This window comes from Branchiostoma lanceolatum, chromosome 19, assembly GCF_035083965.1.
Source record: "Branchiostoma lanceolatum isolate klBraLanc5 chromosome 19, klBraLanc5.hap2, whole genome shotgun sequence".
In the NCBI taxonomy this organism is placed as follows: domain Eukaryota; kingdom Metazoa; phylum Chordata; class Leptocardii; order Amphioxiformes; family Branchiostomatidae; genus Branchiostoma; species Branchiostoma lanceolatum.
In genome coordinates this window covers 12,222,671-12,249,104 of record NC_089740.1, presented here as the reverse complement: position 1 = coordinate 12,249,104, position 26,434 = coordinate 12,222,671, and the positions used below count along the sequence as shown (strand labels likewise).

The 26,434-nt window shown below is 40.0% G+C and overlaps 1 protein-coding gene across 1 annotated transcript in view; it reads right to left on the bottom strand.

Moving 5' to 3' along the window:
- LOC136424937 (intermembrane lipid transfer protein VPS13A-like) overlaps positions 1-26,434 on the bottom strand; it is a 79,347-nt gene that overhangs the window by 39,248 nt on the left and 13,665 nt on the right. Inside the window, exons 14-41 of the mRNA XM_066413587.1 lie at positions 25,671-25,768; positions 25,230-25,297; positions 24,762-24,839; positions 22,794-22,895; positions 19,225-19,426; positions 18,941-18,999; positions 17,665-17,820; positions 17,070-17,157; positions 16,607-16,672; positions 15,048-15,135; positions 14,050-14,167; positions 13,629-13,767; positions 12,840-12,927; positions 11,905-12,068; positions 11,429-11,585; positions 10,698-10,783; positions 10,216-10,432; positions 7,811-7,933; positions 7,374-7,477; positions 6,737-6,904; positions 5,534-5,706; positions 5,149-5,280; positions 4,515-4,662; positions 3,741-3,891; positions 3,294-3,397; positions 2,417-2,592; positions 1,213-1,292; positions 622-747 (exon numbers count right to left, since the gene is read on the bottom strand). Of these exons, the coding sequence (XP_066269684.1) occupies positions 622-747; positions 1,213-1,292; positions 2,417-2,592; positions 3,294-3,397; positions 3,741-3,891; positions 4,515-4,662; positions 5,149-5,280; positions 5,534-5,706; positions 6,737-6,904; positions 7,374-7,477; positions 7,811-7,933; positions 10,216-10,432; positions 10,698-10,783; positions 11,429-11,585; positions 11,905-12,068; positions 12,840-12,927; positions 13,629-13,767; positions 14,050-14,167; positions 15,048-15,135; positions 16,607-16,672; positions 17,070-17,157; positions 17,665-17,820; positions 18,941-18,999; positions 19,225-19,426; positions 22,794-22,895; positions 24,762-24,839; positions 25,230-25,297; positions 25,671-25,768 (3,459 nt within the window). The remainder of the gene's footprint in view (positions 1-621; positions 748-1,212; positions 1,293-2,416; positions 2,593-3,293; positions 3,398-3,740; positions 3,892-4,514; positions 4,663-5,148; positions 5,281-5,533; positions 5,707-6,736; positions 6,905-7,373; positions 7,478-7,810; positions 7,934-10,215; positions 10,433-10,697; positions 10,784-11,428; positions 11,586-11,904; positions 12,069-12,839; positions 12,928-13,628; positions 13,768-14,049; positions 14,168-15,047; positions 15,136-16,606; positions 16,673-17,069; positions 17,158-17,664; positions 17,821-18,940; positions 19,000-19,224; positions 19,427-22,793; positions 22,896-24,761; positions 24,840-25,229; positions 25,298-25,670; positions 25,769-26,434) is intronic.

Here is a 26,434-nt window from a genome sequence, read left to right as displayed (position 1 = left end):
CACTAGATTCAATATTACTTGATAGCAGTATGTACCTATACTTGTGACAAATATTCAAACCTTAATACGTTGATGAAGTTTAGACATCCAGGTAATAAGATACGCCAAAAAGTTACTCAAGCAACTGGATAAAATTTTTGTTGAAAATGTTTTTTTTTAATTTTCAAAATTTCATCCAGTTGCTTGAGTAACTATTTTTTGGCGTATTCAAACCTTAAGTTTTACAGATGAATTAAGTTTTTTGTTAAGAGACGTCCTGGTAGTCTTTTCACATCTTAGCTACAAAACCTGTGATAACATCTAGAGGGAAATGTAGTTAGTACTGATTTGTGGAATGTATCACATCCGTGAATAGTTTCATCAGGTTGGTAAGTCACCGAATAAAAAGACTCTTTTCACACAACCAAGAGATTTATTCCACCGGCATTTCGGTGACCATCTGTCACCTTCTTCAAGGCAATTCTGACTAGTTCACATTGCCTTGAAGAATGTGACAGATGGTCACTGAAACGTCGGTGGAATAAATCTCTTGGTTGTGTAAAAAGAGTCTTAAAGTTTTTATTCTGTGGAATGTATCTTTATTGATACCAACAGTAACTGTTGGAAAATACAGCACATTACCTGGTTTAGACCGTGCAGGCTGTGGCTTGGATCCAGTTTGCGGAAGCCCCTTTTGGAAGAACTCTGCCACTGACAGTATGTACTCCAGACAGACACACAGGTAGATCTGCTCCACACACACGTCAACTGTAAAGATGTTTAAAGTTTAGGTGGCAGATCAATAGGATAGGGCGTTAAATGGAGGTCCCGTGTTTGGGGAGAGCCACACCCCGCGCACGTTAAAGGACCCGCCACACCTTTCGAAAAAGAGTAGGGGCATGCTCCGGTGTGCAATGGTCCAAACCTTACAGTCTGGTCTGGGTTGACATCTTGAAAAGGTGATAGTCACCTGTTATGTCAATCCTTCTGCAAATGTGGTAAATCTAAATAGATAAATAAATAGAATCAAACATATTGATCATGAAGAAGTTCTGCTGCAGGTTTACATTGACTATTGAAATTACATTAACCTTCTCCCTGCTGCCTAACTCTGTAACCAATAGGGAACTGGGTGCCAAACGGCTACTTCAGTGTGCTAAAGGTTAAAATGATCAACAATTTCTTTGACCCTATAGACTTCAGAAATGATTGTTTTACAATATGGTGACTTACTTTTCTTGTTGAGTTTGTTGTCCTGGACAAAGTTGACACTGACCATGGAGTTGCTTCCCTCTGAAGCTCGTTGAAACATCCTGTGAGGTGATGGCATGATTGGCACTTTAGGTGGACAGCTTTTTGGAATGCAAACAAACTGGCAAGTTTTGTATAGTATAACAAAATCATACAATTATGTAGAAATTTGCTCATAGGATTTGCAAACAGGTCAGTAGATAAGTGTACAATGTATACTATTAGTTAGTATCTTTTGCCCTTTTCAATGGACCCTGATGTTTGACTATTTCTTGTCTTCTGTATCTGTATCTAATACCTGGCAGAGTAGCACACCAGCTTTAAAACAATTTGAGGAACACTACCTTCTAGTTGAATTATTATTTTGTATCATAAATCATTATTATTAGATATGAAAGGAAGCAGTAAAAAGATGAATGCAAAAGACAGATTCTTACCTGAAGTAAGTAAACTGGCTTTTTACATCATGGAACTCATCTTCTACACTGTTATGTTTTATTCATGTTAGTGATTTAAAGTTGGATCATATGGATTGAAATTCCAAAATAAGTGTAGTTATTCATTTTGAATGTAGTCAGTTAAGAGATAGGAAGGTCAGGGCATGCATGGAATTGGAAATAATATGAAAATTGTTAGAATTCATTTCAGGAGGTTTTGTGTAAGGCAGGGGTTGGAAATGAATTTTAGGACATTAATAGAGAGAGAGAAAGAAAGAGAGAGAGAAAGAAAGCCTGTTAAGATATCAACTTGATAATTCTAATCTAAAGTCCAGGAACATTTCCTGTGGTTACGTATTATTTTCACTGCAAGACTATAAGACTTTTGGATACAGCAAATAGTTACTATATGTTTGCCCCTTAACTGTGTTAACACTAGCTATCCTGTGAAAGTTAATCTTTCTGCTAGTTTATCAGTCTGCATGACGGTTACTGTGATATAATATCTTTTTCATAAAAGAGAACTTCATGACACCTTCATGCCTTTAAGCATGCATAAAGGTTCTGTTCTTTAAAATCGAGTGAAGGAACAGAACCTTTTATGCATGCTTTAAGGTGTGCATAAAGCTAAAAATTTCATACAGTGAAGAAATCCAGACTTTTGTGCTTAAATATTGGCTTACACTTACATCACATTGTCTGTTTTCAAGACATTTGTATCGGTTAGTTCCTTAGTAAGTTAACGCTACCTTGTGATGCCATGCTCCCTGCCAGGTCTGGTGTCGTCCAGCGTCATGTTGACCAATGCCACTTGTGTCCCCATAGAATTATCTGACTGCATCTTCCCTGCTACCTGTATGGTGTGCAGCAGGAAACTACCCAGGCAGGTCTTCTGGTCACGCACACAAACTCCTGATGCAGAACCCTATGGAAACAAAAGGACAATATAATGAAAACTGTGTTTATAGAACAGTGTTGTCAGTGTGAATGTTCTTCACTATAAACTTCAAAGGAAAGTATTGTCAGTTTGAAGGTCATTCAGTACAAAGGACAGTGTTGTCAGTGTCATTGTTATTCAGTAACCAAGGACAGTGTTTTCATTGTAAATGTCAGTCAGTACCAAGGACAGCATTGTCAGTGTGAATGTCAGTCAGTACCAAGGACAGTGTTGCTAGTGTGAATGTCATTCAGTGCCAAGAACAGTGTTGCTAATGTGAATGTTATTAAGTACTAAGGACAGCATTGTCAGTATGAATGTCATTTAGTACCAATGACAGTGTTGCCAGTGTGATTGTTATTCAGTACCAATGACAGCATTGTCAGTGTGAATGTCAGTCAGTACCAAGAACAGTGTTGCTAATGTGAATGTTATTCAGTACCAAGGACAGCATTGTCAGTATGAATGTTATTCAGTACCAAGGACAGTGTTTTCATTGTAAATGTCATTCAGTACCAAGGACAGTGTTGCTAGTGTGAATGTCATTCAGTGCCAAGAACAGTGTTGCTAATGTGAATGTTATTCAGTAGTAAGGACAGCATTGTCAGTATGAATGTTATTCAGTACCAAGGACAGTGTTGTCACTCAGGTCATTCAGTGTCATTTCTATGATGGTAGCAAAGACTCACCAGATCTGTTTTTCCTGTATGTAGAGCTGCTGACAGACTCTCCAACTCAAACTTGAACTGAAGTTTGGTCCAGACCTCAGCAAATGCAACTCTTGAAGCTTCAGCTGTAGTTTAAAAGTTGACATAAGTGTAAGTTTACAGGAAGAATATGTGGAAACCCTGTTTAAACAACGCAATCAGAGATGGCAGACTTCACCCCCTTGATGATAAGCACCCTGTCTGAATATACAAAAACTGTCGTGCGGAAATGCACACAGGCACACACACAGACAGACATGCCCTAAAAAATACTCCACTCCTTTGGGGGCAAAACGTAATACCAATCAAGACTGGGATGAAACTACATGTAAAAATCTACATGTAATAAGTGTAAAGTTTTTTATACACCGAGGGTCCAAAATTAAAGCATTTGCAGGTACGTGTTGGTATAGAGAGAAGTGATCACACCTTTGGAAGTGTCCGATTGGTCTCCAGGGACTTTCAGCTCTATAGCGCCCTCTGGCGGCACCTCAGGCTGAACTGCAGCTGGTTTCCCTTCATTCAGGTTCTGGTCTAGAGTGGCCATCATCATGGTGAAGTCATCCTGCCCTAGCCTGACCTACAGGACAATACAGTTTCCACATACAACATGGCTCAATCTTTTATCAAGACTAGCTATCTGTAAGGACTAGCTATCTACAGCGCCCTCTGGCGCCTCAGGCTGAACTGCATCAGGTTTCCCTTCATACAGGTTCTGGTCTAGAGTGGCCATCATCATGGTGAAGTCATCCTGCCCTGGCCTGAACTATTGGTACAATATGTACAGTTTCCAAACACATCATGGCTTAACCTCCTTATCTCTCTAAGTGTCTTACACTTGTGTGTCAAACAAGAGTAGCTGACTCAATATAAATGTAGCTATCACAGTAACAATACTATGATCAACACATAATAAAAAATACAGAAACTGTCAGTGCCTAGCAAGAAAAAAAAAGGTCTGACGACAATGTACTATAATTCATGTCATACAAATTCAAATCAAAGAGAGCAACAGACAATTATCACTTTTTTATCATGAAAATTGAACTAGCTACGCTAAGCAATGTGATTTTACAAAAAGAAAAAAAAGTCCATCTTTTTTAAATTGTATGCAATATCTCTGTGGAAAGTGGCAAAATCTCTTTTTTTGGAGCAGATAGTGTTTGAGAATAAAGTTCATAACAACAAAAGACTGCAGCATACGTTGACTGCCTCCAGTTTGCCTGATATGTCCACCTCTGGTACGTCATGATACCAGGGAGCGGCCAGGTTACGGGTGATGGACAGGCGGAGGTTCACCGGTTCAATCAGGAGGATTTCTGCTTTGCACTCTTCCTTCTCTATCAGTCCCCTGTAAAGTAGGAAGTAAAAAGGGCTGTTAAAAAAACAATGACTAATTTATCATTTAGCTAACAGGTAGCAGTATTACCTACCTTGGCTACGCATAGCGGTGAGAAGCAAGACTCCAGTCAGAAGATCTGAGGAAGGCGTCTGATAGACATCAAAATGTAAGATCTAAGTGTCAGCAGGTGAGAGACACTACTGGTTGTGTAAAAGAAGATTTGAATATCATATATGTCCCACCAACCTGATGAAATTATTTTCGGAAGTACAATCATTATAGTAACTATATCTGAGTTATCCAGAAACCTTTATCAGATCATAAGAGATTAGCGTTCATGACATGGAGTAAGTGAAAATCTTAAAGGATCCCATATCAGCACTAAGGACAGGACCATATACTGTAACAGAGGTGGTAGAGTAGGATCCCATATCAGCACTAAGGACAGGGCCTAGGTAAGGATGGGCACCAGACTAGGTTGAACACAGGACTAACCTGGACATCTTCAGTGCCGTCAGATCGATCTTCATGCTGTCCAAGACAGCAGGCACGTCTCTACTGGCATCTCCACTGATCCTGAAACTGTTCTTTACAGCCAGCTTTCCCAGGTCAGCTATCAGAGCTTGCCTGAAATAAAAAGGAGTACAAACCATGAACAGGATTGCCAAAAGAAATACCTTGGTTTTAAAGTTGACAGGTAAAACATTACATGGTTCTGAATCTCCTATATCCTATTACACGGTTCTGTACAAAAAATATATATCACAGGATTTGCTATCTGTTTTTAGATTACTGTAGAATGACTATGACAGGTGCCATGTGTTTTTACCTGTTCGTAGACAACTGTGGAATGACAATGACAGGTGCCAGGTGTTCTTACCTGTTTGTAGACGACTGTGGAATGACAATGACAGGTGCCTTGACAGAGATGTCCAGTGCTAGCCTGGTGCTGGTTTTGGAGAAGTCCTTTGCGCTCTCCAGGGCGGCCTGAGTGGCCTGGGCACTGGCCTCCGACACAGCATCCTTAGCAGCCTGGAACTCATTCCCAAATGCCTGGAAAAGAAGCATAATAAAAATCATGGATGGAATGCTAAAAAAAAGTAGCCACTTCGCACCCAATTCCCTATTGGTTACACAATTGGCAGCAGGGAGAAGGTTAATCATTATTTTGTCTAGGATCCAGAGCAGCCTGGAACTCATTCCCAAATGCCTGGAAAAGAAGCATTTAATAAAAATCATGGATGGAATGCTAAAAATGTCTTTTCTTTAACCTTTAGCACACTGAAGTAGCCATTTGGCACCAAATTCCCTATTGATTACAGAGTTTGGCAGCAGAGAGAAGGTTAATCATCATTTGGTCTGGGATCCAGGAAGACTTCTTCATACACAAGGAGGATCAACGCTAAGACAGTATTTTGTTTTCGTACAAAACTAGGCATAGCTCTTATCAAAACTGGGCTGCAGAACTTACTTTTGTAGACTTGAACATTCCGATGTAATGTGAGTGAATGAAAGATTGAATGGGTGAAAGAGTGAAAGAATGAAGAAGTGAATGAATGAAAGATGGAGTGAGAGAGTGAATAAATGAAGAAGTGAATGAATGAACACTAAACAAGACAGTTGGCTACATGTATACCCTACAAATAATTGGCCAAATTTGCTAAGGTATAGGTGTCTTGAAGGTAGACTTGTACCTAGTAAACTACTTTAACTGTATCTGAAAACTTTCAGCTACACAGAACCATTATATAATAAATGTGATCTAGTTGTACAGCAAGCGTTTACCCTTTGCAGCAAAGACAGCCAAGATGGCTTCTGTAAGGACAGCGTTCCGATGAAAAAAGACTGGATGGAAGCATGAGTGAATGAATGAATGGATGGAAGAATGAATAAACAATGGAATACATAGAAGAGGAAGAAAAGACTGGACGATGAGGGCAAACAGGTAGAAGTAGTAGTAGACTGGTTTATTCAGAAACAACAAGACGTACAAACCTCCTGGCAGCCTGGGAGGCTGAATTACGAGGTTGTTAACACCGAGTTGGTAAACAAGCAAACAAACAAAGATGAATATTACACTCACCACTAGGCCTTCCACAAACTTGTTGAGGAAGACGACTTTGATGCAGCCGACCTGGAGACCAACACTAGTGTCCACCACACTCATGTCCCCGTAACCCTGGCCTTTCGTCGCATCATTGTAGACAACAATGTTCAGGGCAAAAACCTCCTTCCCAACAATGGACAGAATCTGAAAAAAAATCATTTTGATTCTTTAATCTTTAGCACACTGAATAATCCGTTTGGCATCTGATTCCCTATTGGTTACTGAGTTAGGCAGCAGCATTCTTCTTACATGCTTTATGGTATTCAAGTTGGAAAATGTGGATATTTTGTGTGTTTTTTGCCCGCGCACTAAATTTGGAGTCTGTAGATGATGTCATCCATAAAATTTACTTGCTGTGGCCTAATGTGATAATACTACCTTTAAACCTTTAGCACACTGAAATAGGCATTTGGTACCCGATTCCATATTGGTTACAGAGTTAGGCAGCAGGGAGAAGGTTAATAAAAAGGGACTGGTATGACAGTTATATGACAGTGATTATATGTTCTCTTCTTCACAAGTTCCGAAGAGAACTCCATTTCTTGTCTAATCACAGGCAATAAAACACAAGTAGGATAGTCCCGGCACCGTTACGAATAATTATCTTTATTACCTTTGGGTAGAGAGAGTTGCGTGTGGGGTCCTGTACAACAATGTCCTTCAGCCTAGTGTTGACTGTGGTCATGTGTTTTTGTACAACAACTCCTGCATCCAGACCTGAGAGAGAAAAAAGGAAGGAGGAATCTTAAAGTCTCTACTATCAACATATTGTTTCAGAAAAGTAAAGCTTTCCATAAGAGTCTGTATTACAGCTCTAGCCAGCTTAATTTTTTTTTTTGTCATCCCAACTCCCAATGACGGAAAGATCCTACAAAGAATCTTTTTTTCGTCATCGTGTGCAAATTTCCACCATTTCATTCAAATTCGGACATATTCCTGTCTTTTGAGGTTGATGGAATGGTCTTAAAATTTCTTCACCATACGTAGCAAAATTCTGTCAAATAAATGACGGGTGCTGGATAGAGCACTGATCTGTATGGAAACACATACCTTTGATCTGTACATCAGCCAGAGTAGCTTCATCCGTACACAGAACCACAGACAGCGTGTCCAGCCGTGCGTCAATCTGGATGTCAATCTCATCGGTCTGTTCCTTCTTCTTCTTCCATTTCCCTGTAAGTGTGGATGTACAAAAATTAGGGAATGTCCTTGGTGCTTAAATAAGGGAGCACTCGCTGTTATCAGTTTTGGATGTTGATTCTCTTCCTCTACCACTGGACAAAAATTCATTTTAAGACAAACATGACTAGGGATCATACTTTAGTGATTCTTCAATCCTCCTGAGAATGGATTTTGAATCATGTGCAAACTGGACATCATTGGGTAATGCACGAGATATAGTAGCACTATATTTACCAAGCAGACAAAATGTTAATGGAGGTAAATTACCACAACCTCCAATAAGAAAACGAGAGAAATCTGTCTTAGATGCCGCTTCAATGACATCGCTACCTGTGGCAGCTGGTAAGATGCCCAGGAGGCAAGCTGGTCTCTTAATCAAATCATCATGCTATGATCATGTAATGCAAAAGACTGACAAAAAGTTTATCATAGTGACAGTGACTATATAACAGTGTTGTAACACATCTAGGACCATGGTGCAGCAAACTGGTAGCTAGTGATGTGCTGACAAAACGCCATGTACTTGTGCTTACTTTATATCATTTACTGTATACTTACTGTGTATATCATGGGGACTAGTGTTGTCTTTTAAGATTAACAAACCTAACAGCTTGTGCATTACCAATTATATTATAATTCTATGTGCATAATATAATTAATGCTACAGTGTGTGAAGAATAATTGGCTTTTATCAAGGGCTGTGTACCGGTACTGTACCTGGTCCTTTAAAGTTGTTTAGATACAGGTCTGAACCTGAAACTCAACTATACCTGTACTTGTACCTGAACAATGGAAGACACTAGTGGATAGCATTTTTTATATTGGTGAATCTTGTATCTTGTCTCAAAGATGACAAATTTGACAATTTAGCACTTGAAAATTACAAACACTTGCTGAAATTGCTTCAAATCCTAACACAAAGATGACAAGAGGTTCAAACAAACAAACAAACAATTTACCACGAAAAAAAGGAGTTGGCTACATGTACTGCTTCTCACACAATTGGCTAAACTTGTCCAGACCTGTACCTACACTACTATACCTGTATCTGTATATGAAAACTTTTGGGTACACAGCCCTACAATAAATGTGATCTAATTGCAGAGCAAGCGATTACCCTTAGCAGCAAAGGCAGCAAAGATGGCGTCTGTAGGGACAATGTTCCAATGAATAAGGAGCGCAGAGCAGGGGACAAGAAGAGAACAAACAATGAGCACCACGTTCGGTTACAATGAGTTGAGTAATCAGTTACACCTAGGGGTGGGTACCGGTACATAAAATTCAGGTCCGGTCCAGGTCCAGAGGGTCAGGTCCAGGTCCGGACCTGTACCTGTACCTGTACTTGTACCTGTGCCTGTACCTGTACCTGTACCTGATTATGGTAGTGTTGCAGTACATCATATTTTGGAGAGCGAGACACACGTAAAAGTCTCCAAACGTCATGTCTGGAACGATATAATTTCTTAGGTTTCCACTTTGTCTCAAAATTATAACTATACTCTCCTCACCTTCTGTTTACTCATCCTTTAAGTGTTTCTAGATATGATTCACAGCTAACGTCTTCGAAAACGACTCATTAAATCTGCTGTTTTGTATTTTCTTACACCAGTTATGTGGCCGCCTGCTGGTAGCCTGGTACTATGAATTTTCTTATCGGTCCATAGGCCGGTCCACTGATTTTTTACGGACAGTCTTTTTTGGACCGGTCCATTAAGAAATACCAGTTTTGTACTGGTACACGGTACCGGTACCCACCTCTAGTTACACCCCATGAAGAGAACATATAATGAGCAGCACAATCGGATACAACAAATTGAGTAATCAGTTACAGCCCATGAAGAGAACATATAATGAGCACCACATTCAGTTACTATGAGTTGAGTTTTAAATCACAAGGAATCAACAACAACAACAGCATTGCAACATTTAGAGCAGTTAGGACAGATGAAAACCCACCTCTAAGTATCTACATAACATGCTTGGCTTCTTACGACAATTACTGGCATTGATACATTTCATACAGGTCACTCAGGCATTGTGAAATGAAAATGTTCCTTCATCAATGCATGCATTGTCAATCAAACTTCTAACAGACTTCCAACAGCTTACATCTTAACACAAACAACAAAATGCGAGTCAGATCTAAGGATATTACAAATTTATTCAAACCCCTTGTAATAGTAATTGGCTTGGCAGGAGTATGAATAAATTTGTTGTTATGTGTAGACTGAGGTACAATCGGCTCCAACCTTGAGGTGTTGCCAAAAATGTACCTGAAGTGCTCCTTTCTGTTTCGCCTTTCTCCTCCTCTTTGTCTGGTCCTAAGGACTTTTGAGCATCCTCCACACTTGGCTTCAGACTTTCAGCAAAGTCTAAGAGGTTCACCAGAGCATCGCGGTGGAACACGACCTTGAGAGTGGAGAAGTCGACCTTGAGAAGTTGCTCTGTGCTGTTGTACACCGTGGCATAATCCGGACTGGTCTTCTCAACCTGAAAAATAATATATGCTTTAAGAATTGGGATAAATACATTTATATCTTTTTATTTTCATGTTGTATCTTCAATAAATATATTCCTTCACAAGAACTTCCTTCATATCTAATTTCTGAGCTTAAAAAAATAATCAATTTATCTAAGGACAACTGAGTTCATTGCTTCAAACATCTTAAGAAACTAGTGCTAAAATGTAAGATCAAATTTCTGCCCCATGATACTAACAAAAATTTTGTTTCAAATGAAGACTAAAGTTGCATACCATGGTATACTGGACACTCAGTAGCTGTGCAGAGGTCCCTCCAGTGGCCGGGGTACTGATCATACTTAAGGGACCACCATCTGTTCCTATAGTATGACAATTAAGAATACAATGTAAAATACAATGTCAATGCATCTTTCTAGATTAGATTAAGGTAAAGGTAATTACAGAGGTGAAGCATGATGCTTTCACTAAATACTATAGATGCAATGCTATTGTCAATTGCCATGCATGATATTACAATAATAATAAGCTGCTAAGTAAAGGTACATGTAAGATAAACATGCTTCTCATCCATTCATTTACTCATTCATTCTTCCACATGTTCCTTCATTCTTCAATTCATTAATTTAGTCAATCCTTCATTCATTTGTTTATGTTGAGGTCATACAATTCAGCTTAATGGCTCCAAACAGGTTTCTCTACCCTACTGAATAAACCATTTAACAACAGTCTACTCATCTATTCATCCATTCTTTCGCTCTTCTTCTTTTTTCTTTCTCTCTACCTTAGCAGAAGCTAACATGTAGTCTCTACCAGACTAACCGCGCCGGCTATAGGGAGAACATTTGCTGGGGGACTTTGGCCATGGAGGGTATCATTCGCAGGTGCAGTGCCTATTTGACCCTCTCTCCGTAGCCAACTCCCTTCATACAATTGACTCTATTTGGCCAATTTCTACTATTTTCCCAGCGACCCGCGGAGGCTGGTAGAGCCTAGCTAACATGTACCTTTAAAGCACATGTGTTGCAGCCCTATCCCCCCCAGGAAGGCATGTGCAGACAGGTCCCAGGTTCTCTTCCTGACCTCCGCCCCCACAGACTGAACTGCCAGCCTCAGCAGCTGCATGTCTACATTGTTCTGTAGCCTGGAGATGTTGATGATGACCTGGAAAAGGCAGGGAGCACAGTCATACATTTTGTAAGTATTGGGTACATGAATGGTATTGTTTTTGGTGTGTCTGTATCCATGTTTGTGTTTCTGTTTGCTTGTGTGTGTGAATGTGTGTTAGTGTGTGTTAGTGTGTGTTTGGTGTGTACAAAGTACAAACTTTCCTCTGAGATTCCGTTTTCCTGTAGATTTTCCAATCTAGCATTTTTTTAAAAATTCCGGTAACCAAGAAATTGAAATGGTGTGGCCTAAAAAACAGTCAAAAATTTTCCAAATCCAATATAAAGCCCCTTAAAGAGCATGAATTTGACGTTACCTCTTTGATCTCAAAATGAAGTTCTAACTCTGTCTTCTGTTGTCCCTCTTCAAAGCTCTGCTGTGCCGGCAGCCTTCGAACCCCCACTGGGGTTTGACCACCAGAGGAATCGGACGTGTGGAAATCTTCCTCTGCTGACAGGTAGATTGACTCCTCACTTTCACCTGGATGATGATAATAATAATGATCATGATCATGATTATAATAAATGGTTTATTGGTCAGAAATTACCCTTGCAATGGCAGCCAGTGCTGAATTGCTGCAGGGTTTACAATTATATAATACAGAACAGATACATATTTGCTCCACACTTGCACTTTGTGGAACTGTCGCAAGGGTCTGGGCGGCTGCCATTCGGCGCCAGCAGGTGACCTCAACACGACCTTCCCTAACCGACGTCAGGTACCCATTCACACCTGGGTGGAGTGAGGAAATTCGTGTTAAGTGCCTTTCCCAAGGGCACAACATCGGGGCATACCGGTGGTTTCGAACCCGGGACCTCTCAGTTCTGGGCGAAACACTCTACCAATTGCGCCACACGATGCCACTGGATAGAACAATAGCACATGCATTACACCTGGATAAGACAATAGCATAACTCACCTTGATAAAACAATAGCAAACCATCTAAAATACTGTTTGAATCATGCTTTGCAACCGTCTTAGAAAAAAACAGATTCATAGAGACTCAGTATGTGTTGGGCACAATGAGAGTTCAGTTACCTTCATAAAAGGCACCAAAATTTATACTCAAAACAATCATTTGCCTAAAATAGCTTAATTTGGATATTATAGGGTCACATCCCTACAGATCATGATTTTGCATACTGAATTATGAATCAAATTCAATACAATGTATAATGTATAACGTTAAAAGAAGTTATTATTATGATATCTATAAATCTTCAGAAACATTATCTGAAATGAAAACCCACTGTCTGAGACCTTCCCCAGGGTCATGTTGCTGATGACCTTGAACACGTTTGTGGAGGAAGTGTCAGTAACGGCTAGACGCACGGGAACCTGGGAAAAAAATAATCATAATCATTGTCATAACCATCATCAATATCACAATAACATGTCCTATTCATTGAATAAAAAAGACTCTTTTTACACAACCAAGAGATTTATTCCACCAACGTTTCGGTGACCATCTGTCACCTTCTTCAAGGCAATTCTGACTGGTTCACATAGCAATGCAGCACAGGTGTTGCTGCTTATACATAATGAGATGCATTCCCAGTCAGAATTGCCTTGAAGAAGGTGACAGATGGTCACAGAAACGTCGGTGGAATAAATCTCTTGGTTGTGTAAAAAGAGTATTTTTTATTCAGTGACTTACCAACCTGATGGAACTATTCGAGGAATAAGATGTCCTATTCATGGTACTGAAAAACAGTGACATTGTTCTTTTTTATGGTACTGAAATATTGACCAATACAGTTTCCTTTCCATGGTACTAAAACATCAACAGCTCCAAAGTACTGTAAATGCATTTAAATTCACGTGGTTATTATTTTGCGGTAGGGAGAAAATGGAGTGTTCGCAGTGGTTTTAAGTTCACGTTCGAAACAACAGTAGTGCTACAGTCATAGGTGGGTAAAAAGTTTCGCGGTGGTTTTAAGTTCGTGCTGAAAATTCACCACGAAAACTGCGAACATAAAACCATCGCGAACATTTCTGCATTTACAGTACTTTTCATGGTTTTCATCAGCTACACTTACCTGCAGTTCAGATGCAGTCTGCTGGGGGGCAGCGGGAGGTGGTGGAAGGGGGATGCTCTGTACCAGGCTGAGGATTTCCTGTAACTTCTTGTCTGACATGTTCAGCTGGATCAGCGGTAGGTTTCCAGAAACCTTGATGCTAAAATGACAAAATTCATCTTGTAATATTGATAGACATAAACTGGAATGATACAAAAACATCTAAAATGAATACTTTCATCATTCTTTCTGTCTATTACAGTTGTAAGGCAAGTACTTCTTCTGTCAAACTCAAACAGAACACTTGAGACAAAGAGTAATGCTTTTTGATAGCTAATAGTGCAACTGGGCTTTGCTACAGCTTGTCTTTTTTAACCTTAGCCAACCACATCTGTCTCTTTTACTTCTCTTCTCCATATGTGTGTTGGTTTTTTTTACATACTTTGGCATTCGGACATCGTTGTCCACCATACACTTTTGCAGCAGCACATCCAGGCCCATGGGCTGTATAACATGCAGCTTAGTGTTAGCTTCCTGCCTGGCTGTCCTCCAGTCTTCACCTAAAAGACAAATATTGCATGGCTCTTAGTCTTACATTTCCTTCTTTCCTTCCTGAACCCACTTATTATATACTGGAGAAGGGGAAACACACTATGTACAATGGATCATCTGATGTCTTGTGATCTTAGGACCAAACAATAATTTCATTCAGATCAGCACATGTTTTGTGCTTTTTACCAAAAGTACAAGTCATACAGTATGAACATATTCTGCATCTGCTTACGAATGTTTGACTCTCTAGTTTTCCGTAGTTCCTTCAGAATCCTTTTTTCTTTGTCTCTCCCATTTTTTTCATACAATGTTCAGTGAACATTTACTAGCTTTTTGTATCCTCCAATTTGTGCTACAATGATGACAAAGTGATTCTGAAATTTATGTTCCCCATATTGCAACATTAGGAGCAACTGATTTTACATTCTGTAGGTAAAAGTAAAGCGACCTCGAACTAGTTTAGCTCAAATGACCTCAATGAACAGATGAGCTAATCTTCCACTGGTCGTGACAGGAAGACAGACGCTATGTACAGTATTTACAGGTTCATTGTACCGGGGAAATTCCCCTAGCTCTTTTTGACAAGCACAATGAACAGTGGACCACGGCTTAATGTCCTGTCCGAAGGACTGCGACCCTTTCCGGTAGCGTGCGTGTCGGGTGAGCAACACAGCCGGGATCGAACCCGGGGCTTCTAGTTCCAGAGGCAAGATCGCTAACCACTGGACTACGCACGCTACCAGGTGTGTGACCTGACAGTACAATAATTGTCAATCATACACATATCTAGATCTAGTGGATCCACAAAGTGATAGGCTAGCCATGCAACAGCTGTACACTACTTTAGAGGTTGTCAGACCTATAGGTGTATGTCAGGAGTTGACCTACCTTTGGCAGCTAAGATGACCTGTACACTTTGAACTCTGATGTCAAACTTGTCGTATGCGCGACTCATCACCTCTTCCACTGTGCCCAGCTGTATGTAAGGGGAAAAGCCAGGCTGACAATCAGAGGCTGTTATGTGGTGTGGGATATCTTTAAAAACCATGGGAACTTGGATTGCTAGATGTAATGATGCTAATGTAACAGTGCAATGTGACTGATACATGGTATGCAAATTTAATGGCTGAATAGTGATAGTGAGCGTGTGTTACTAACTGTTAGAGAGGGAGTGAAATGATACACTCCAAAAACTCCATTTTAACTGTCAACTTCACTTCACATTGTAAACTAACTCAGTCAAACTTACATGTCACAAAATCAGGCTCATTTAGTATCTCAATGTTATTAAGACACTGTTGAATGTCCATACAAATAAAAGTCCATTAATAACATGCCAAAAAATACCATAATCTGAAATGCAAGCAACATAGATCTGTTATTCCAACTTTGACAGCTGAAGAATAAGATACATGTCGTTGGCATATTTGTCAGCAAAGGAGTCTTTTTATTAGATGATGAAAATATGCACCTTCTCATTTATCAACTTGCTCAACCCAGAATACAGTTGTGTGCAAAAATCAATGTACATGTATGTTAACATTAAGAAAGAAAGAAGGAAAGAAAGAAATTAGAAAGAGGGAAAATCTAAAGACAGATCAAGAGAATGGATGAAAGGAAGGAAGAAGAATAGAAAGAAGAACAGAGGAATAGAAGACGAAGCAAAGACAGCTTGAAGGTTAACGCAGAGAAGAAAGGACAGAGAGAAAGGGAGAATAGAAAACAACACGATGGTGTGATGGTGTGTGTATTCAATCTTAACCTTAATCTTGCATTCACCATTTAAAAGTGTGGAAAAGTAGCCTCAACACTTCCCTTGCATCAAAGAACCTCTTTTATACAAGTAGTTCCAATGCCATACTAGAAAAACTCTTGTGATGAACAGGAATGAAAAATTGACAGTGGGCAAGAGCAGTGGTATGTACTAACCTCCATTAACATTAATCCACTGGGTTACATAAATCCGCCACTCTGAAAAAGCAGGTCTGAGAAATCTGTAGTGCAGCACCCCCCAGGTATGCACACTTTAGATATACAGGAGTGCATTATACTGGGAGTCGTTGTGTTTGAGATCTGTTTGAATGTATGTTTTAACCCTTAAGCTGCCAGTCCCAGTTTTATCAGGGATACAGAAACATGCCCTGTGTGCTGCACCTGGTTATAGCCAGGATATGGTATTCCCCAGAAGAAAACAGCTTTGCTGGGGAGTTAGGGCCGCCAGCCGTTTCGCGGGTACCATGAGGGAGGTCAGGGGTCAAACATTTTTGATTTCTACTTGCCTGAAAACCTGGCAGCTTAAGGGTTAAGGGTGGCGGAATCATACACCCTGGTGGAATTATGTTTAGTAGATGTTAATAATGACTGATCATGACGACAGGAGATAGAGGGAACACTACCACACTGACAGACACGGCACTACATCTACATTCATGATCATAGGGGTCTACCAATCTAGCTGGCTGGGGGGGTTTCCTCCGAGAGAGGCTCTTTTTTATCACCCTAGTGAACAAGTCCTGGTCAAGAAAAAAACAACTAATATGAGTGCACACATAAAACACCTTATAGCATTCCTTGTTAATGATAAGGCACAACAAGCATGCAGAGCTAGGAAAACATGTATGTGATAAAGACAGTGACACTAGTTAGAAATACTGTTACAATAGCATTAGTCAAGCACAAAAAGTATGAAGAGACACCAATCACAATCACAAGGACATAATGATATGTTTTAGTGCTGTTAGTATTTAGTTGATATAGATTTGCTGTTCTTATAAAGACCTTGAACAGACATGACAGACAGCCTGATAAAATGTTTTACCATTCAAGACAGTGAACATAATGATATATGTATCAAGGAGGATTCCTAGATTTTCCTTTGTTTGTTTGTTTGTGTGTTTATTTGTGACTCACCTTTGCTTTAGCTAGAGGTGCAGGTAGAGTGTCCTTTACGCTATCCACATGGAGTGAACCAAGGTCAACAACAACAAGATTGGACTGTCTGTGGGGAAAAGATGAGTTGTGTTTATTGAAAATTGACTGTACTACTAAACCTGTCCTTGGTGCTGAACTATCTATCTGTCATGTCTTTAACACAAAAATTCATGTGTTGCTGCTTAGTAAAAGAAGTAAGGATTAAAAAAGACATCTTAAGTTGTACAAATTCATGTTAACCAGTTACCTTGACTGATATGTACAATTGTTATTTTCTAAATATATTGCTCATTTTGATTACCATGTCTCTGAACATATGGTAATATCTATTTGGTAAATGCTGTATTTTGAAAAAAGGTCACTGCTTTTAGATACTTAAAACTTGTACAGTAATTGGTCAATCAACTTATAGTTATAAAATTAGAAATTAGAAAATACAATTTTTTCAAGATGACCAATTTTACCACATTGACTTCTGTTAAAAATGGTGATTTGATAAATTACTGGTGCCAGTGCTAAGTTCTGTCATACTGATCAATTATGTGATACAAAGACACAATGTACAAAGCCCTACCCTTCAGTGTAGAAGCCATTTTGTGGTAGAATGATGTAGGATGACTTCAGGTCCACATGTACGTCCGTCACCTTTCTGACAGAGATCATGTGCTGTAGGCCGGTAGCTGTCTGTTCACGGAACTCCTCAAACTTCGACATGGCCACAGACGTCAAGCTAGAATGAGATCAAGAAAACATCAAAAGTTACGAGGGGCATTTTAGAAATGGTTAGCACAACTGAAAAGAAGTGGAATAACTCACATTTTGAGGCATAAAAATATCAATGTCCACCAAATTTCAAATGATTGTGACAGTTGTCATTTTCTTGAATGCAATGTGCTTTAATATATCATCAATAATTCTATATACTGTATTCTACAGTGACAGGATTCTCTGTGGTGCTGAACTGTGTATTTCCAATTATTACATATCTGTGACAGGGCCTCTCCTTGGTTCTGAACTGAGTATCCCTGACAAGTACATATCTGTGACAGGGCCTCTCCTTGGTACTGAACTAAATATCATCAACTATTATATGTTTTGTTGTACATATCTGTGACAGGACCTCTCCTTGGCTCTGAACTAAGTATCACCAACTATTATATGTTTTGTTGTACATATCTGTGACAGGACCTCTCCTTGGTACTGAACTGAGTATCACCGACTAATACATATCTGTAACAGGACCTCTCCTTGGTACTGAACTAAGTATCACCAACTATTATATGTTTTGTTGTACATATCTGTGACAGGACCTCTCCTTGGTACTGAACTGAGTATCACCGACTAATACATATCTGTAACAGGACCTCTCCTTGGTACTGAACTAAGTATCACCAACTATTATATGTTTTGTTGTACATATCTGTGACAGGACCTCTCCTTGGTACTGAACTGAGTATCACCGACTATTACATATCTGTAACAGGACCTCTCCTTGTTACTGAACTAAGTATCACCAACTATTATATGTTTTGTTGTACATATCTGTGACAGGATCTCTCCTTGGTACTGAACTGAGTATCACTGACTATAACATATCTCTGACAGGACCTCTCCTTGGTACTAAACTGAATATCACCAACTTTTACAAGTCTGTTGCAGGACCTCTCCTTGGTGCTGAAGTGGGTATCACAACCATCACATATCTGCGACAGGGCCTGACCATTTTTTTTCAAACTGTAGAAGCTTCTTTTAGAATTCAAACAATGAGGAAATTAGCCCTAATGAAATAGCATGAAACCTTACAGATTTTAATACGCTGTACACTGTACATATCCTAAGTGCCAACTTACTCTTGGAGATGAACATTTTCAGGTGGCCGGAAGAAGTCAACTATGGAGTTCACTGTTTCCTGGAAGAATATTTAAAGAAAACAATTTATGATGATCATAAAATAAATGGTTTATTAAAAATTGAAAGAACATTGCAGCCCCAGGCTGAATTGCATCATTTCTCAAAGACAACATGTCATTAAAAACTATTATAACTATCATAAGTGAGACATTGTCAACTATTGGCTTATTGAACATACTGTAACAAAATCTTTGCAAGGTACTGCAAATGTAGTCATACTTACAGCATCGTACACCATCTGCAAGGGTTGGGCGTTGACCTCCACACGTGTGTCAGCCTTGCCATCTAGCGGATTGGTCTCGAAGTGCAGGCTGAGCAGAGCATAGTGCTGGTCAGCCAGGATGTTCTGGGAGGCGACCATCTCTGGGATCTGTCCATTCTGGGGCATCCCATACACTGACATCTGGTCCATCTTAGCTTCAACCCTACAAAAGCAACAATCATGCACTGTATGCACTAGTACAGCCAAAAAGGGCTTACATATTGCTAACTGACAAGAAGCATTTCTACCACAAAGGACGCCACTGAAAGCGATAAAGGCGTGAGTTTTCACAGTTGATTGAGAACTAATTTGAAAGCGATTTTTGAAACAATTAAAAGTCATATAAGAAAGTGGTTGAAAAAAGCGATACTAAAAGCGATAAGTACGTACTAAAAAGTGATATTGGGAGAACAATGCCCCCAGAAAAGCGATATGCTTCAAATGCTTCATGTCAGTTAGCGATATGTAAGCAATTTTTAGCCCTACCAGTGATGGTACAAAATATACAATGCTATGTATGCTGGTTGGGCATGTAAGTTTCCCATTTATGTAAATGTGTATGCAAATAAAATACTGAGTATCAATTTAGGTAAAGGTGATATATGTTATTTGCCCTATTACGGTCTCAAATTTCATGTACTATCACTCTGTGTGTAGCAGGTTCACCAAAGTTTCTTCACTCTCTTTATTTCGTTTTTGTTTTGTATCATGGGGTGTCGTCGAAAGATATGATAGAGGCTAAGTTTTTGTGTACCATTGCATCAAAAGGAACACAATTTCACTGCTGTTATACAACTTTTTTATGGATTCATATCATGAGGTGTCGTGGGAATATATAATGAAGATTACATTTTAGTGCACTATTGCTCCAAAGGAACAAAATTTCACCGCTGTCAGTACAACTTTTGAGGACTCAATACAACAACAAAACCGTGCATGTGTGAAGTGAGTATCAGGTGGCAACACAACATGTCAACAACATTTACAACTCAGACAGCACAAGATTTCAACACCTGTGCAAAGTGTGAAGCTGCAAAAGGTGGGGTCACATTGCGACAATGCTAAGGGATACGACTACCTACGGAGTCCTATGTACTGGAACTCAGCAGAATGGCCAAGCAAAAACTTGAAGGACAGTAGAACAATATCTTGCAGAGATTGGCTGTGGATGGGAGGGGCACAACGACTAGTAGCTGACAAGACACAGTGTTGGACAATTATACCTGCCGAAGTACATGTAGCTAGGTTGGCTTTACACTGGAAACCAGTAGGGCGTGCAAGTTGGTCCAGCAATCACTTGGAGAAGTAGATGTACATGTACAGTAGAGCAAGATCTTGCTGATGGGTTGTAAATGGGGGGAGGCTAGGGGGGCACAATGATGACCAGCAGCTGACAGAAGACAATGGAGATCAATGATGGCCTGCCAAAGTACATGTAGGTAGCTCCACACTGGACTAAAGAGAGGGGTGGCCATTCACAATAACTTGCAGGACAGAAGAGTGAAACCTTGCAGAGACAGGCTGTGAATGGGGAGGGGCACATCGATGAGCAGAAGACAATGGAGATCAATGATGGCCTGCCAAAGTACATGTGGCTAGGGTGACTCTAAACTGGAACATAGCAAGGTGGTCAGACAATAACTTCCAGGGGGACAGAAGAACGTCCTTGCAGATCTAGAGATGGGTTATGGATTGAAGGGGCACATCAATTAGCAGCTGACAAGAGACAATGGAGATCTGCCATAGTACATGCATGGGCGATAGGCCACCGAGTTTTTGTTGAAATGAATCGCTGTTGTTTTGTTTGAACACCAAAGTGTGTACTTGGTCCACTGAAGAAGGAATCCCGATAACCATACTGTTCTCTAATATAATATACGTTCACGTAGTGCACGCAGTACGCGCGACAAACAGCATCAGTTGGTGACTTCCGTGTTCTGGTCACAGCTCGTGCAAAGGCTGGCGGGAGTATAGTTTGTTCGAACGCATTCGCGAACCAACTGTTCGAAAATGTAGAACCGTCAAGAGCTTACTTCGCTAACTTCATACAAATAACAGGGTAGGAAAAGCTACCCGTGGACAGCGTTACCACTTGGGGTGGACAGCGATTTTGGTGACTTAGAAACACGTTCGACGGTGCTTCTTAGGGAAATAGGCTACTACCCACTAAATGCGCAGCCCGACGTACTCAGTGAATGCGGCCTGACTAACGAAATTATTACGAACAAACGACACCCACCGCTTACATCAACAACACTCCGTCTACTTATTGGCAACTATCTGCCATGTCTGTATTCAGTTTTCTTTTCACAGACGGTACCAATCACATGTTAGAGTGTAACAAATCTCTGGACCTCGCCGTGCCGACTAATGGTTCCATTTTCGAACGTGGCGGGAAATCTGGGTCTTGCGTCTTATTGGCTATCAATGATGTCATTGCCGCACTGCTGGTAACGCTGTCCCCCGGAAATCGGACTTTTTAAAATGCCGCATATCTCCTTTAAAATTAGGTATTGTATCCTAAGAAATTCTACATTGCTAGTAAGTAACCCCTAGATTATAAGTAGTATCAACGTGTTTAATTTCATGGCCGTTTTTCGCCGAAAATAAGGGCTTTTGAAACGGCATTTCCTACCTATCTATTCTTGTTCTTAACACTACCCAAAGCGTTCGGAAATCCCTGTTCGGCTCTCGGCAATCTTCGGGTGACTTTCGGCACCCGTTCGTATGGTTCTTTGGAATAGACGGCGGATCGGGCGTTGTGGTTGTTACAGTTAGTGTACGATTCTCGAGAATCCATCAGTGGATCAAGTACACAGGTAGTGCGGATCAGGCGTTGTGGTTATTAGAGTTAGTGTACGATTCTCGGGAATCTTTCAGTGGATCAAGTACACAGGTAGTGCGGATCGGGCGTTGTGGTTGTACTGTCACAGTTAGTGTACGATTCTCGGGAATCCTTCAGCCGAGTACACATTCAGTGCGTTAGTCTACGATTCACCGAAATCTTTCCGTTTGTTTGTTCCTTAGCGGACCATCGGACTTTTTATATATATACGGCACAGTAATGCCTATTTCAACAAAAACTCGATGGCCTACCGCCTATGGTACATGTAGCTAGGATGGCTCTATACTGTAACCTTGCAAGGTGGCTAGACCATAACTTGCAGGGGGACAGCAGAGTGAAACCTTGCAGAGACGGGCTGTGAATGGGGGGGGGGACACATTGATTAGCAGCTGAAAGAAGACAATGGAGATGAATGACGGCCTGCCAAAGTACATGTGGCTAGGGTGACTCTACACCGGAGCCTAGCTAGGTGGCCTGATGTAGACAACAACTTTTAGGAGGACAGAAGAACATCCTTGCAGAGATGGGTTGCGAAAGGGTCACAGGGCAGCTGACAAGACACAATGTAGACATACAATGACGGCTCTCCTCAGTACATGATGATAATGTGTCAGTGCGCACGTGGAGTTTACACAAAGACGCCCACCACAGTACCATGTACACCGGGCTGAACATGTAGATTTACCAGTAACTTTTTGCTATTATTTCCCTCGCTTTATGCGCAGCCGTCTGCAGTACGACATGATCTGGTAGCTTCTTCCTTTCTTTGATTGTGGTCAACCTAGTCCTGTATGTGGATAACAGTTCATCAAAAGTTATGTTAAGCAACCCAAATTACTTTGCGCCATCAATGAATCATTTTTTCATCCACTGTTTATATCAAATTTTGTAATTTAGAATACTTTTATTTCAAAAATCTCTAATATCATTGGAATTTATAATTATTATAATCCTCAATACATTTTAAGAATGCATTTTCAAAAAATATGTGATAGGATGAAAAACAGAAGAACATAACCAAAAGAAAAATATTAGCATGGGTCAAAATAATACATGATATGAAATTTTTAAAACGAAATGAAAACAAATCAGGTACAATGAAGATTAACAGAAACTTATGATCTCACAAATAAATGATAAACAATGATAACAAACAAACAAGACAAACAGATAAAGCAAGCAAGAAAATAGAGATGACAATAGATGGAAATCAAATCAAAGCAAATGACTCCCAATTTGCAAACTTTTATCATACTAACACTGACTTAGAAAGAGCAATTTGAACCATTCTGTGCGCGCCAACGTTTTTAATAATAGAATGATTCTTTTTGCATACAATTTTTGTTTTCATTTGAAATTTTTTCAGAATGATATTGTTGGTTTGGAACCAATGACATCCTAAAATATAAACTTTCATCCTTTGAATTTTTATGAATAAAGTTGCATTTTCTAGGTCTATATTATCGTGTATACATGTACTTGACCACAACCCTCCCTTTGAATTTTCATGAATTAAGGTGTTTTTCTAGGTCTAAATAATCATATACCATTGACCACGAGCCTCTCGTGCATCGGATTCAAATTTGGCCTTCGGGTAAACCGTCACAAGTATCAATACCAAGGTCTTTGGCTCTTTCGTCTTGCTAGCAGTATTGCATTATGAGATAGTTTGTTTATTGATAACTTCTTCAACACACAAGGGATTATAGAAACACGTAATAGGGCGAATACATAGCACAATTAGCTTTACGACACCTTAGGAGAAAGTGAAAAGTGACAGCAAAAGAGATTTTGAACCAGTTTCGCTCACCAAATAGCTAATTTTCTACTCGTCACAACAGGAAAGACACTATACACAGGGAAATTGCCCTGGCTGTTCTTGACAAGCAAAATGGTCAATGGACCCTTGCTTTATTTCCCTACTTCACACATTTAAGTACTGTACAAAAATTCATATTCCTAATGCGACTAGACAAACCTCCCATTGAAAAACATGTCTGTTCTTTTATATCTACTATAACCGAAAAGCGAGGAGAAGTAAAATTTATCTAAAGATAGTCATATTCTTTTTGTATCTGTTAACTGTACTTGCTCTTTTGTTTTGTTGTGACCTGTACTTAGCCAAGTGTGGCAGAAATGTGCAATAAAGGTCTTCATTCATTCATTTTATGTTATGTCTTTACTAAATGTGACCCTTTCCAGTAGTGTGCATGTCAGGTGACTGACAATAGCCAGGGTTCAAACTCCCGAACTCTTGGTCCAGAGGCTGGGTCACTAACTACTTAAATTTGTGTAAGGAACAGGAAAGTGATCTCGAACCAGTTTAGGTCGAATGAACTCAATGAACAGATGAGCTAATCTTCCGCTGGTCGTGACAGGGAAGACATACGCTATGTACAGTATTTTACAGGTTCATTGCAAGGAAATTCCCCAAGCTCTTTTCGATAAGCACAATGCACAGTGGACCACGGCTTAACGTCCCGTCCTAAGGACGACTAATGTCGGGTGAGCGACACAGCCGGGATCGAACCTGGGGCTTCTAATTTCAGAGGCAAGATCACTAACCACTGGACTACACACACTACCTAAGTAGTACCCGTTGGAAGGTAAACTGTTACAATATTCAAGAATAATAAGTGCGTGTGTTCCCTACATGACTGCCTGTGCTGAAGGCCGTTGCTGCACACAGGTGTACATGTCTGTTAGAGACACCACCAGGATCTGGGGCTCCCTGCAAAAGGACAAAGAACAGTTACTATAACATCAAGATTACGTTTTGTATTGAGTACAACATAATACAAAGTCCATTACTTGTATATTTGTTTATTTGGATTTTTCACAAAAGTGAAGGGGAGGGCAAAACAGGTGCTTACACACCTTTATACAAGTTGCCCTCCCAAACACCATACATTACATTCAAATATACAATATCTTACATACAATCATGGAATTACAATATCGTACATACAAACATGGAATTATCATGACTTATAGGACATTTGGACACAATAGTCATGTGGGACTCTTAGATGCATATACTAAAACCACACCAGGACTGTACGAAACTTTCTATACACATACTGTAACTGAGTAGCAAATGATTGAAATCATGATCACTCACCGACGTGTCTTGTCTTGAATCTCCAATGTTACTTTACCCAATGTGAAGATCAACTTGTTCTCAACATACTGTAGGACAAAAAATGAAAAAAAGTGACAGGAGTTACAGAATTGTGGTGTAAAGGAACATTGTTATGGGACATGTTTCAAATTGCAACTACATCATAAAGTCTTGAATAAAAAAAAAAACTAAAGACGTTGGTGTTCCAAAGAGCTGAGCTTTTTTTAAACAGTTCTTAACCTTTAGCACACTTAAGTAGCCATTTGGCACCCCGTTCTCTATTGGTTACAGAGTTGGGCAGCAGGGAGAAGGTTAAGCATTTGCTTTAAATGAAAAGAATAGGTTCTAAATCAGTTACAGGAATAGTTAACAAAAAACATGTAAGTTCAAAAACCATAGAATAAAGAAAAGATCAATGTTATTTTTAAGTTCTTTGCTGACCTCTGGGGGGAATGCGGTAATTTCTGTTGGATTCTCGCTGTAGCCGATGGCAGAATACAGCTTTGACTTTTCTTCTGCAGACATCAGGTCTCCAGGTTCTATATGGAGAGAAAGAGCACAATGTAGAACATTGTCATCATCATCATCATGTCGGGCGGGTTGCCCGGACTAAGTCAACCCTCTTCCTCCAGTCGCTATGGTCCGCCATTAAGTGCTCTAGATCTTCGGCCCTCACCCCTACGTCCCCAGCAAGTTGGTCAATGTAGGTCCGTCGGGGTCGCCCGATACTGGAGTGTCCATGAGTTGGAGTCCAGAGTAGGAGTTCACTTACAAGCTCATCTTTGTTTCTATAGCTATGCCCTGCAAACCTAGCCCTTCTCTCTCGTATGGTTGTTGATACAGTTGGTAAAATGCCATACAGTTCTACTTTAATTTGAGTTTGAGTTTATTGGGATCCACAATGTAGTGTTATTTAGTCGGGTGGTGTTTCCAGGATTTGTTGAGCACAGTTCGTAGCATGCGGGTATACGTTCCGCAACTTAAAGAGGTCCATTGTAGCAACTTATAGAGGCAACATCTTAGCCTACACACATGCAGTTGTCTTAGAAGTTAGATATCGCTTTTTGTATTGTCTACTGTGGCCTGCAATGGCTCAATTAGCAGCAATCCCACTTACCAGTCACAAGACTGAGGGGTTCAATCCTGACAATCATACATGTAAAACGCCTTTTGTAATATTTTCCGATGGTATGTTAAAAGTATCC